Raw genomic sequence first — 13,826 nt, 5'->3', positions numbered from 1 at the left:
ACTTTGTGATGTTGTCTTTGATGTGATATGTGTAGGATTGTGACTTAACAAGTTAGTAAAGCAAAGATTAGCATGCAGACCCTGTGTCTGTGGCAGAGCTAACGTTGGTTTACAGGTTGATAACTGCTCCTAATATCATTATCTATAGAACTCAATCACTGTAACAGAATCGACACATCTTCATAAAGTTAAACAGTTGTATCATAGCACCAGGTTTAAGTAATCTCAGGTAATGCCCAGTTGTTGTTACCACTTCCTTGAAGGAGTTCGGTTGTTGTCCTGGAAGCTGATGTCTTCTCCTGTAGTTAGCACCTCCTGCTAACTGTGGTTGCTGGTTCTGCAGGCTGAGGAGAAGAAGATGAAGTTGATGTTTCAGGAGTCCTTCTTTGCAGCTCCTGGTTGTTCCTTTTGTCCAGACTGAGGAGCTGGTCGCTCAGGTCTGTGATGGTTTTCCTGCTGGTTGAGGAAAACACAAAGAAGTTCTGTGAGGCGTCGTTTCCCTGGTCCGTCCTGGAGAAACTGGTTGGTTTTCCTGGTTGATGGTTGATGGGAGATCAGACTCTGGGCGCTGGTCTCTGGATCAGGGGAAGGTCTGACCCTCGTGGTCGGGTCAGCAGAGAAGTTGAGGACTGAAGGCCCCTGGTTGCAGGCCTCTGGTGTTAGCTGGATGCTAACATTGGGTGAGCGGAGCTGCTGGGAAGCAGCTCTTCCCAGGTGTTCACAGGACTGGTTTTGCAGGCTTTTTGTTAAAGGTTTGTGAATTTGAGGTTGTCAAATCCTGATAGCCTCAACCAATCAGTGACTGGCTGAGTGCATGGGGGGGGGGAGTGTCTTTTGAGCAGAAAGCAGGGGAGGATCTGCGTGGGTCTGCTGTGGGAAAATCCCCTCCCCCTCACTGGATGTGATGGTTAATCACATTCCTGGGTCTGAATTCATACGTCATGACAAATGAAAATTGTCTTTCCCTTGAAATGAAAAAACTTTCTGTGGTCTTGTGAGAGCCCAACATTATTATTATTGTTATTGTTATTGTTATTGTTATTATACAAGGACATAGAAATATTGGCTTCAGACTTCCTCCAGCTCTGGACTCCCTCGACCTGCAATGTCTTGATGTCCCAACTCCGGTGACACATATTTGACCTGGTCATCTCCGACTCCGCCCCCATCAGCAGACTACAGGTCTACGAGCTTTGTGTTTCCAACCACAAGATCATGTCAATGGAGCTGCTCTTTCCTTCCCTCATCCCAAAGCAGAGTGGAAGTCTTCAAAACATCAACATGGATGCCCCGGCGCTGGACCATCAGCTTCTCTCCTCGACTGACTCCCTCTCTGTCACTGACAATAGATTTCTACAACCAGTCCCTGAGCAGCATGCTGGACTGCCATACCCCCTTAACCTCCAGGCCACGTCTCACTGTGGCGCTCATCTGGTGCCTGTGAGCCACCAAAGATGAATCCGGCTGGCAGGTCCTGGAGTGGCAGTTCAATGCCTCTGGACTGACTGTTAACACTATGCAGACACTCTGAGGAGTGCACGGTCCAGTTTCACCCCGAGGCCACTGAGGAAAGGTGGAACATGCATTTTTAGAGAAAAAATGTATGACATCTGCTCACATCTGTCCACCATTGCCACCCGGCCCCTCTGCTGCTTCTCCACAGTCACCCAGGAAGAGGTGGAGGGCGTCATCAGAACAATGCAGCATCTTCCTGAGCCCTGAACCTTGAAAGACAACTCAAACGTCAGGATCGGTTGTGAATATCTGCAGTAGCGTTCAGATACCGAGTCTGCTGCGGGAGTTGCTGCGACTCCAGGTCAGAGGTCTTCAGTGTGGTGGCCACTTCCTGCCTTTCCGGTTAAACAGCAGAGAACTGGCGCCACCACCCGTCATTTTGGCATCACACAAGTCGAAGCATCTGCTCAGTGCGCTCCATCCTTTCGACCCCAGCTTGAGTGAAAGTGGAGAAGGGGTGGGGTCTCACTACAAAAGTAACGCTACAAAAGTAACTCTACAAAAATAACTCTACAATGGTAACTCTACAATTGTAACGCTACAATAGTAACGCTACAATAGTAATGCTACTATAGTAATGCTACAATAGTAATGCTACAATAGTAACGCGACAATAGTAATGCTACAATAGTAATGCTACAATAGTAAGAAAGTGACTTGGGAAAGTAACTTTAATCTGATTACTGGTTTGGAAATAGTAACACATTAGATTACTCGTTACTGAAAAAAGTGGTCATATGAGAGTAACATTAGTAATTAACACGTTACCAACATCACTGGTCCTTCGATTACCTGTAACCAGTGATTTGTTGATTTTGGGAAATGATCTGGCAGCTAGTGGATGATATGGACTGACATGCGGCGGACAAAGAAAACACTTTTCATGACCGGTCTTGTAACTTATAGAACTCATGCTCTCTGGCCACCAAACCCCATGACTCATCTTTTACTCTGAAGCAGGGCGGTGCTGAGGAATGACTCATCTTTTCTGTGTTGTTGAGGTCAAAGGTCCTTTCCTTTGAAGACACTGGTTCACTGCTTCCTAAATGTTGTGTTGCAACAGCTGATCGAGATGTTTGCACGTCGACTGGAAATACCTCGAAGCTTCGGTTTGGTCGAGGCAGTTTGGGAACATTTCAGATGCATGTCAGAGTCGGATTGTGATGGACACTGTTGGATAGGTAATGGAGTATATCACTGAGAAGCCCCCATTAGTGTTTGTGTGTGTGTGTGTGTGTGTGTGTGTGTGTGTGTGTGTGTGTGTGTGTGTGTGTGTGTGTGTGTGTGTGTGTGTGTGTGTGTGTGTGTGTGTGTGTGTGTGTGTGTGTGTGTGTGTGTGTGTGTGTGTGTGTGTGTGTGTGTGTGTGTGTGTGTGTGTGCGTGTGTGTGGGGGCGTGTGTGTGTGTGTGTGTGTGTGTGTGCGTGTGCGTGTGCGTGCACGTGCATGCGTGTGTGCCCTCCCTCCCTCCCTTCCTTCTGGAATTTATTGAACCTGCAGACAGAGGAAGCAGATGTGGAAGCAGCTCATGCCGTAAGGCGACTGCATTGAAAATAGCCAACCTCATTTTACGCCGCCTGCTGACGACGTTCACGTGTTCTTCTTGGTTTTCTAAATGGGGCCAGCTCCGGAGTGGATCACAATCAACCACCTTGGGTTGAGGAACATCAGGAACATCCAGGGGCGCGTCGAGTCGCGTGCTGGGCTTCGTTCTGCACCATGGTCCTTGTTCATTTAAAAAAAAGATACACCAAATAGGTTGAAAAGTAACTAACTCTAGAAAAATGAATATTTTTTAAGTGTTTTATTAGTCTAAAAATAATATAGTTTTTAGTATTGATGTTATAAGAATTCAAGGTAAAACACAAGAAGAATTGTGTTTTATGAATCGCCTTGGGGAGGTTTCTTTACTGAATTGACCCGTCAGTGAGCAGCCACGTAGCATAGCGGGCAGCTGCTGGAGGCCACGGAGGGAGAATATGCAAACTACACACATCCAGCCTTCACACCTTGGCACCCATGTGAGGCGAGGGCCCTGACTACTGTGCCACCGCGTAGCCGACATCCCGATCGCCGCCACCATTTAATTGAGGATCAAAGCCCATAATAGCTGAAAAATGCAGCTTGGCTGCCGACCAATTTCAGTACTTTGTTAACCCAACAGGCATCCACCAGGTGGAGAGTGGAAGTTTTCATTGAGCTGCCTGAATTTCGCTGCACCAACATCCCTGAAAGAGTCGACCATAACAAACCGTCATACATGCAGACGTTCAGAGCGACAACTCCAATGAACTGGCTCCATTTAAATTCCTAATCATCTATTATACAAGTGGGTTTCATTCAGGTAAAGTGGTATTCACCAAGGTTTTAGACTCCTTGTGTGACATTTTTGTTAACCAAAAACCGACTTCTAAATATAAATACTGACATTCGTGTGGTATTATTAGACGTTTTCAATTTTACGTGAAACCACAGATTTCTGTGAATCTTCTTGACAAGCAGCAGTGACGGTTCATTAAAGCTTCCGATGGACAAAATCCTACTTTTAACCTTTTACTAATGACAGGATTTTGTGTTTTTCTGAAAACCTGTGGCACTTCCTCTGGTGTGGCACCACATTGGCTCTCCTGTTAACATTTCAACCAAAGCTTCATGCTTTCATTGTTGATGTTCTTTGCTTCAGTTTGTGCATCAGCACTCGACAATGTTCATCATCAAGCTGTCACTTCCTCCTGTTTTTTTCTGCAATGCCTCTCTGGTTCGTCCAGCCAGCCTCTCTCACTGCCTCCATCTTTGCTCTTCAGCCATCGACAGTCTGTCAGCCAACACTTTGGTTCACACTCGGTTCTTGAAGCTTCTTTTTTTTATAGTTTTTTTTAATACATTTTTAAATACATTACAGTAATCCCAATGTGCTTTTATAGAGAAAATAGAAAAGGCCAACATATCCACATGAGCAAGCAGGTGTGTTTGTGACTGTGGAAAGAAAAACTCCCCCAACAGGGAGAAACCTTTGTAGAAACCAGAGTCAGAGGTGGAGGAATTCTGCGGACCGGTCGGGGTGAGAGGATAGAGGAGAGGAGAGGATAGGGAAGACAGAGATAGACTTGGTGGGGATATACATACAATACCCTTTGACAGAACAATAGCAGAAAATAAGAAAAATCAGCAGCAAATCTCGTCAATGAGGAGTGGAAGTCTGTGTATGTGTGTGTGTGTGTGTGTGTGTGTGTGTGTGTGTGTGTGTGTGTGTGTGTGTGTGTGTGTGTGTGTGTGTGTGTGTGTGTGTGTGTGTGTGTGTGTGTGTGTGTGTGTGTGTGTGTGTGTGTGTGTGTGTGCGTGCGTGCGTGTGCGTGTGTGTGTGTGTGTGTGGTTTGTCCTCTGGATGTGAATGGAACTGTTGTGGGGGGGCCCGCAGTACCACCGCGGGGCCCGAGGCCACCAGGGCCGGACGCCGCCACTCCGGCACCCAGCGACCCACCGGATCCAGGGAGGCCCCGACAAACCCCCCCGGAGAGCCACGCCCCAACCCTGAAGGCACCAGACGGAGCGCGCAGAGAGCACCCTAAAAGCCAGCTTATCCCCTCAAGATCCTGTGTGACTAAGTGTAGTTAAAATTGTGGTCGGTGCAAAGTCGGGGGAGGGACAGACCACAGTTAAGTGGCCTGGACCCCCCACCCTAGGCCCTGTCCACTGGTTCCTATTGTTGAATGAGGTAAGGTGAGTTAAGGTAGGGGGGCCTGAGAGGCTCTTGCAGCTTCTAAGTTCTAGCCAGAGCTTCAGGTCTGTGGATAGAGTTGATCGAGAGGTGACTTGTCTTCAAGACCTTCCTGTTGCCTTTGGAATCTTCCGGAGTTCTCTTCATATGCAGTCCATAATGGTTCTCTTCTACAAGCCCTTGGCCTGGCTTTTTGTAGCCTGAGACCAAAATATATGCAGGAAATTATGTACCTGCCTATTAATGATATTTTAATGCACCAACACCCAAAACGTCAAACCTATGAGCTGTGATGGTTTCAGCGTTTGCTTCCTGATGCGAAGCCTCAGTAGTTATTTACAGTAATGGAGGAAATTCACTGTGAAATGAAGAACAGCCCAGTCAAATCCATACTGCTCAACAAAAACAAGCGCATGCTTTATCTCTTTATGCCGTTCATCTACAGGTATTTGCAAGTATGGTTTTGACATGTGGTTGTAATGCCTGTAAAAACAGAAATCACCACCTATACTCAGCCATAATTGCTTCAAGCAGATGTAATATGAAGATACTGGACTGAATAATATTCTGAAAACACAGACATGAAGAAAGTGAGAGTGCAGACAATGTGGTGAAGGATGGGTATAAAGGAAGAATAGACAAAGAAGAGGTCATGCTTCCTGGTTGCAGTGGGACTCGGGATGACTGGGATCCGGTGGCTGCTTCTGCTCTAATCTTGTTATGTCACAGATTAGCGGCATGTCATGCGTTGAAATGGAAAAGGGTGACGTGGCACTAGTGAGAGTAATCCACCTTCACCTGGTGGCCACGCTCACCCGGTGGCCACCCTCACCCGGTGGCCATGCTCACCCAGTGGCCACCTTCACAGCCCCTGTAAAAGCACATCCCACCGATCGGATCAGGATTAGCGACTCGTAAAATGACGAGATTGGAGACGATGTGACCTGGTTGAACCTCGATGGGATTACAGGGCAGCATGGCTAGATTCTACTGACAGCTCAGTGGAGGAGCAAACACTCCATAATAATCGAGTATGACCAGTAGAGAAGTATCGGCCAACATCACATTCATAAACTACAAGGCAGAAAGAGCTTATTGAGAAAAACATCCTAAGAATTTCAAATATAATTGTTAAAAAAAAAATCGATCACAATTTTTGTGAATCATTGACAATTTAACCTCTGTCTATTGTGGTCTTTTTTCAAAATGTAACTGGCGTTTGAACCCTGACCACCTGAAATCTTTCTTGTTTGACTCTCTGGTTTGACTGTGGTTTGATTCTCTGGTTTCACTCACTGGTTTGACTCAGTGATTTGACTCTTTGGTTTGACACAGTGGTTTGACTCTGGTTTGACTCAGTGGTTCCCTCCCTCTGCTCCTCAGTGATTACTCAAACACATTTGCTTGAGCTCTTAATTCAGTATTCATCAGTCTCCTGGGAAACCTGGTCCCTGCTGTTTTGTTTAAAAATTGTTTTATTTGAATATGAAATGAGGTGAACTGGCCATGATGGCGTTGAAGACCCACTAATGTCGCCGCTGCTCACAGTTTAGCTTCTAGTCTTAAAGTCTGCAGTACCAGTTAATTAATAATTACTTACCTGTGCAAAGAAGATACCTCAAAACATTTGAAATGCCAAAACATTTAGTAGAAATTTAGAAAAACTCCATCAGATAGCTATGGCAAAAATCTGGTACAAAGCATCTTTTCTTCAAGATTGTTTTTGTTCATGGTCCCTGAAAAAAAAATAAAATAAACAAAGAAATGTTTTTAGTGTTTGGAAAGTGTTTGGAATGAAATGGATGCTCTGGTCCTGGATGACCTGATTAAAAGTCATGTCGCCATCTCTGTTCAGAAGCGTTGATCATTTCTAGAAAGGGAGAAGTCTGTTTGCTGCTTCTCCACCCACGGTTTTCGTTTCTCACTTTAAGCTTTCCTGTGCCATTTTACTCGATTGTGTGTTTTCTACGAGGCCAGTGTTCTAGTTTTCTAGACCAGTGTTTTTCAACCACTGTGCACACTGGTGTTCCGCAAGATATAGTCAGGTGTGCCGTGGGATATTATCCAATTTCAAATTTTTTCTAAAAAAACATTTACTCTCACAGCCACTGTCAGCTGTGAGAGCAGTGTGCAGAGTAATAATGTATAAATACTGTGGCGAGCGCTGCGGAAGAATTGCTCTCAGTCGAGATTCTTTTCTGCCAGCTGAACACCAGAGGCTTTTATTTTGACATGGACACACACAACCGGATCTTCATAACAGGATGACACTCCACACAAGACATTTCTCACTCATGGTTACACACCAACATCCAACAAACCAAACCAAACTAACCTAAATAATTAACTATCTGAACCGAGGAACAAAAACACAACACAACCACAAACCAACACACACAACAACCCCAACAATAACCCTCAATAACCTCCGGCAACACATAACCTGAACTCCCATCATGCCCTGCAGTGACCCACTCCGTGATCGCTACAATACTCTTCGCCAATAGATGGCAGCACAGAACTTTGCCGGTGAAATCGAAACGTAACAGACATCAGTCTGGTTAATCACCACCACCTGCTACCATCTTGTATCAAAGTACTGTGTCAGTGGCAGTGATGGAGAAGTTTTTGAAAAGGAAGAATCTAACCAGGATCTCAGCTCTTCATCCATCAGGTCCAGGTTTCACACTGAGCGAGTAAAAATAAAAAAAATAAATTGGAAAATACTTTTTTCTGTATTTATTTGATTCCTGTTGATAAAGCATTGATGAGAATGACTTTATATTGTTAATATAGGCTACAGAGTTTCAAATGTTGACATTTTCGGGTGGTGCTGTGCCTCGAGGTTTTTCCAAAGAAAAAAGTGTGCCTCACCTCAAAAAAGGTTTAAAAACACTGTTCTAGACTGTCATCCTCAAATTCACCCACTTGTTTCTACTGGTGGAGCAGTGAGGCAGCAACCTGCTACTGTCGACCTCCAGCGTTCTACAGTCGACCTCCAGCGTTCTACTGTCGACCTCCAGCGGTCTACTGTCGACCTCCATCGGTCTACCGTCGACCTTCAGAGGTCTACAATCGGCCTCTACAGGTCTACAGTCGACCTCCAACTGTCTACAATCGACCTCCTGAGGTCTACCATTGACCCCCAGTGGTCTACCATTGACCGGCAGCGGTTTACAGTTGTCCTCCAACGGTTGACCATTGACCTCCAGCAGTCTAGAGTTTACCTCCAAGGGTCTACAGTCAATCTCCAGGGGTCTACCATTTACCTCCAGAGGTCTATAGTCGACTTCCAGTGGTCTACCATTGACCTCCAGGGATCTAGTCGACCTTCAGCGGTCTACAATTGACCTTCACAAGTCTACTGTCGACCTCTAGTGGTCTACCGTTGACATCCAGGGGTCTACTGTTGACCTACAGTGGTTTACAGTTGACCTCCAGCGGTCTACCATGGACCTCTGGTCTACAGTGTCATCTGCCTGGATGTGCAGCTCTCCTCCTTCCACCATGGTTCTAGCACTCGGGGCCAACGCTGTCTGGTGAGCAGGATCTCACCGTGGTCATCATGGCGCTCAGCTGCTCCAGCTCACAACCACTCCTGAACTTCACACCTCCACCATTAAGGGCCTTGGACTGCTCCTCTTGATACGAGTTCGTCACATGTCTCACATCTGACATGTCATCAGAGCGCCGTCACGCCAGCAACCACCAACATGGGAAATATTGTGAGATCCTCACACTGTCGGCTGGACGGAGTGTGTGGAGTGGACTACAGTGCGCTCAGTGTGGATTTTGTAGTACAAGAGTTCCCTCCCCATCTACCAGTGGATCCATAACCCCATCTTCTGCCTCCAGAATCACCCTCCTGTCTTTTATGCTTTTCCTTTCATCACTCAAAGGCCTTGATAACCTGTTAAATTTTAACAGTTTTTCTTTTCAGTGGCACATTCAGATTGTTGAATGTGTAGGGATTTCTTACCACATAAGGATCACTATTTATGTTGTGGTTGGCTATCGATAATGATTAATAATTATCAAAGATAGTTATTAATGATGTTATTGAAATTTAATCTGATGTGTATCAGAACCTCGGAGCTCCACTTGTCTTAACAGGAAATGATAGCCAATTCAGTTCTATCAGTCTCATAAGATATACTAAACAGTTAATCGGGAATTTGAATTAATAGTTTCATTAATTACAATTACCAGAATTAACAGTAAAGATTGAAGGATTTTGGAGTTCTTGACACAGAAGAGGTCGACATTTCATTCTCCTTTGTGATCATTAATAAAACAGCAAGTATGATTCTAAACATTATATTTATTACAATGAAAACAAATAAACACAGATTCTAACTACCTATATACAGCTTGGTGTGTGTGTGTGTGTGTGTGTGTGTGTGTGTGTGTGTGTGTGTGTGTGTGTGTGTGTGTGTGTGTGTGTGTGTGTGTGTGTGTGTGTGTGTGTGTGTGTGTGTGTGTGTGTGTGTGTGTGTGTGTGTGTGTGTGTGTGTGCGTGCGGAGAGAGAAAGAGAGAGAGGTGGAGGGAGGAAGTGTGTGAGATGTGTGATGGAACTACAAAACAAGATGGGGATCACAGGAAACTACATTGAAACGGAGGTTATCACAGAGCAGGAAGTCTGTCCTGGGTCTCCACCATGTGTTGGAGAACAATGGAACATTGAAGCTAGCCGTAGCATCTGTTTCCTGTGTGTCTCTGTTAAAGGACCATTTCTGGAATGAGTTGATGTGAATGTGACTTGCTCTGTAAAACGTCAGGAGTCATCGAATGGTGTTCGGTTACGGTGTGCTGTTGTCTTGTGTAGGATTGTGACTTAACAATTTAGTAAAGCAAAGATTAGCATGCAGACCCTGTGTCTGTGGCAGAGCTAACGTTGGTTTACAGGTTGATAACTGCTCCTAATATCATTATCTATATAACTCAATCACTGTAACAGAACCAACACATCTTCATAAAGTTAAACAGTTGTATCATAGCATCAGGTTTAACTAATCTCAGGTAAAGCCCAGTTGTTCCCACTTCCTTGAAGGAGTTCAGTTGTTGTCCTGCTGGAGGGAAGCTGGTGTCTTCTCCTGTAGTTAGCACCTCCTGCTAACTGTGGTTGCTGGTTCTGCAGGCTGAGGAGAAGAAGATGAAGTTGATGTTTCAGGAGTCCTTCTTTGCAGCTCCTGGTTGTTCCTTTTGTCCAGACTGAGGAGCTGGTCGCTCAGGTCTGTGATGGTTTTCCTGCTGGTTGAGGAAAACACAAAGATGTTCTGTGAGGCGTCGTTTCCCTGGTCCGTCCTGGAGGAACTGGTTGGTTTTCCTGGTTGATGGGAGATCAGACTCTGGGTGCTGGTCTCTGGATCAGGGGAAGGTCTGACCCTCGTGGTCGGGTCAGCAGAGGAGTTGAGGAGTGAAGGCCCTGGTTGCAGGCCTCTGGTGTTAGCTGTATGCTAACACTGGGTGAGTTGAGCTGCTGGGAAGCAGTGTTCACAGGAGAAAGCTCGCTGCAAGAGAGAGCGTGAGACTGGCCCTGCAGCCGTTTGTTGCAAGAGTGTGGATTCAAAGTTGTTGAATCCTGGGAGCTTCAACCAATCAGTGACTGGCTGAGTGCATGGGGGAAGCGTCTTGTGAGCAGAAAGTGGGGGAAGAAAGGTCCTGCAGAAGGTAAAAGGTCCCCCCACCCCACTGGGTGTGATGGTCAATCACATTCCTGGGTCAGAATTCATATGTTTTGACTGTGTATCATGACATATGAATATTGTCTTTCCCGAGAAATGAACAAACTTTCTATGGTCTTGTGAGATCCCAACAAATGGAAATTCTTATCATTATTAATATTATTGTTATTGTCATGTTATTACCTTCAGCACTAAAAGGCCTGTGAGACGTTATGATCCATTCTAACGACTCCAGACAACAGAAGCAGACAGATGGTCTGTTTCACTGCTCCCACAGTAGAAATCTCATTTATAGACCTCAGTCTGTGCTTGAGTAACAAACCCTACAAACTAACGTGAGCTATTATCACTTCTAGTCCTGAGAGACTTTCACAACCACTCAGGATGTATGTCTCCGGTTATCAGCAGCTTGAGAGTGTGAGAATGTTTAAACATCTGTGGTAGTTTTTCTCCCTGTGGTGCCAAATAAATGAAACATGCAGAGAAACAAGAGATTCACACTTTCTACTACATACATGAATTCAATATATCAAGACCATCTCATAGGAATCCCTCTTTCCTTCTCTGCTCCCAACTTAAAACTCAATGTCTCAGGTTTTTGGTTGGAAGGAAATGAAATAAGGAAGTCTTAATTCTGTCTCACTTTCCTGAAGGCCAATTCTTCATGTTGACACATGCTGGAGGACGAACCAGTTCACTCTAAAGACAAAGTTAAACTCACTGAGATTTTATGCAGTATTTCATGAGGGATGAAGAATTGCATGATGGGAACATTGTACTGAAGACGTCAAATGTACAAAACCAGTGGACTCCATGAAGCATGTGAATGGTGCTGCACAAAGAATCTGTCAACTGGAAGCAGGTTGTTTCATGCTTTGAACACAATTTGATGAAAAATGAACCAGATGGTTGATTTTAAGAGTTTTGACTTCAGTAATCCTGGAGTTTCTCTGTCACTACTCTCGATGGATAGCTGACGTGTGGATTTGCTGGAGATGAAGCCTTGGCTAAATAATGAATGGAGAATAAGGATTAAGCCAGAAAGGGAGGGAATCATTTGTGACACATGGTTTTCTGTGTCATGTTGTGCAGAATGGTTCTCGTTCATAGGAAGGATTCCGCTGACAGCCGTGTTGTTTTTGTCTCTACAGATCACCAGAAGCTGGAGCGAGAAGCTCGGATCTGCCGCCTGCTGAAGCATCCCAACATCGGTAATGTTCCCCTCCCTGCATATCGTTCTGCCGCCTCACCGCTTCACCTCAACATGTTTTAAAGGAGCCATACCATTCAAAATTCACTTTCTACTGGTTTAACCAAGAATGACATCCCAGAAGTGAAGAAAGTATGTCCTCTGGTTTGTTTCAGGGTTTAAAAAGTGTTTTGCTCTTGCCTGGCCAGCAGGGGTCACTAGCTGGAGCAACAGCACAACCAGCACTATCACAAACTGCACCCAGACATTCCTCACCAGAATAGCAAGGACCACAGTCACCATCACAAATATTTTCACTCTCTCACACTGATCTGAATCCACCTGACATACAAAGAGTCGTCGTGGAACACATAGTGAGAGCAGATGAGCTCACAACTCACTCAGTAACCAACTTAAGACTCCATCCATTCTCCGGAAAAGTCCCCAAACCTGCAAATGAAACTGATTATGAAACAAGGAGATCTCACATAGAACTGTTGCTGGCTGATGTAAACTTACCTCCAGTCTATGTCACCCGAAAGATTATTGAAAGAGTCTACTGTCTCCTGCTGCTGATGTTGTGAAGGGCCTAAAGCCTGACACATTAGCATGTGTCTACTTACAACTGTTGGACTCAGCATACTCCACAGTCCAAGATGGAGAAGAGCTATTTTCCCAGTTTTTAAACATGGTTCAGGATCCTGGTGAAAAGCCCTCCAGTTATCTTCAGCGTCTGTTACTAACCATAAACACAGTCGTGAAGAGAGGCGGAATTGTAGCAGCAGACATCGACAAGCATCTGTCCAGACAGTTCTGTAGTGGGTGCTAGGATAATGACATCATCACAAAGCAGCTGGAACAGAAATGGGAGAATTCACCGGCATTTGCAGCGTTGCTCCTCCACCTAAGGAGCGTGCATCACTCCATGCCCAGACGTGTTCCTGCAGCCACAATGATACAAACACATCCTTCATTGACGAGCTGAAACAGCAATTGCAGAAGCTGCAACAATAAATGTCAACATTGCTTGCAACTTCCTAACAGAGCCGACATATACCTCTGCCAAAACCCTGAGCCGCAACAAACCTGCTATGACTCAGTTATCAAGCAGCAAAATGCGGAGCAGAAGACCCCGAGCTGGTTTTTGCTACAAATGTGGAGATGATGGCCACATTGCTACTAACTGCAAGCAACCAGCAAATCCAATCCTGGTGCAACAAAAGAAACTTCGACTTCAGCAAAGACAATGACAGTGGGATGGAAACAATAATCAGAAACAGTCAAACTAGATTCAGCCTCTTCTGTGGGACAAGCAGAGGATGCAGCGACATCACAGTGTCCCAAAACAAAGATCTCAACACCACTTCAATATACTGCCAAGAGGACTCATCGGTACCAAATGCACTGCTCAAATCATCATTAAGGGAACCCCGATCAACTGTCTGCTGGATACAGGTTCACAAGTCACCACCATTCCTGACTCTTTCTACAATGTTCATCTATCAGACTATGAACTCAAACCTCTGGACGACCTTCTTGAAGTTGAAGGGTCAAACAGCCAAGTTGGGCCTTACCTGGGCTACATAAACCTGGACATCACATTTCCTCCAGACTTCCTTGGGACTCTGATAGCTGTAGCCACGTTGGCTTTGGTGATGCCCAACATCAAGACTTCCTAGCTTTTCATCTTGGTTGAAACAAACACTCTTTATACCATATAT

The 13,826-nt window shown here is 45.2% G+C and overlaps 1 protein-coding gene across 8 annotated transcripts in view; it reads left to right on the top strand.

Annotated features, from left to right (window-relative positions):
- Positions 1-13,826, top strand: part of camk2d1 (calcium/calmodulin-dependent protein kinase (CaM kinase) II delta 1) — a gene marked incomplete at its 3' end in the record, with an annotated part of 161,362 nt that overhangs the window by 48,517 nt on the left and 99,019 nt on the right. For all 8 annotated transcript variants that reach the window (XM_080519062.1, XM_080519060.1, XM_080519063.1 and 5 more), the window contains exon 3: positions 12,068-12,127. In XM_080519062.1, the coding sequence (XP_080375188.1) occupies positions 12,068-12,127 (60 nt within the window). The remainder of the gene's footprint in view (positions 1-12,067; positions 12,128-13,826) is intronic.

This window comes from Blennius ocellaris, assembly GCF_963422515.1.
Source record: "Blennius ocellaris genome assembly, chromosome: 23".
Taxonomy (NCBI): Eukaryota; Metazoa; Chordata; class Actinopteri; order Blenniiformes; family Blenniidae; genus Blennius; species Blennius ocellaris.
The sequence above is the reverse complement of the archived record's forward strand: the minus strand, read 5'-3'. Positions and strand labels throughout refer to the sequence as shown.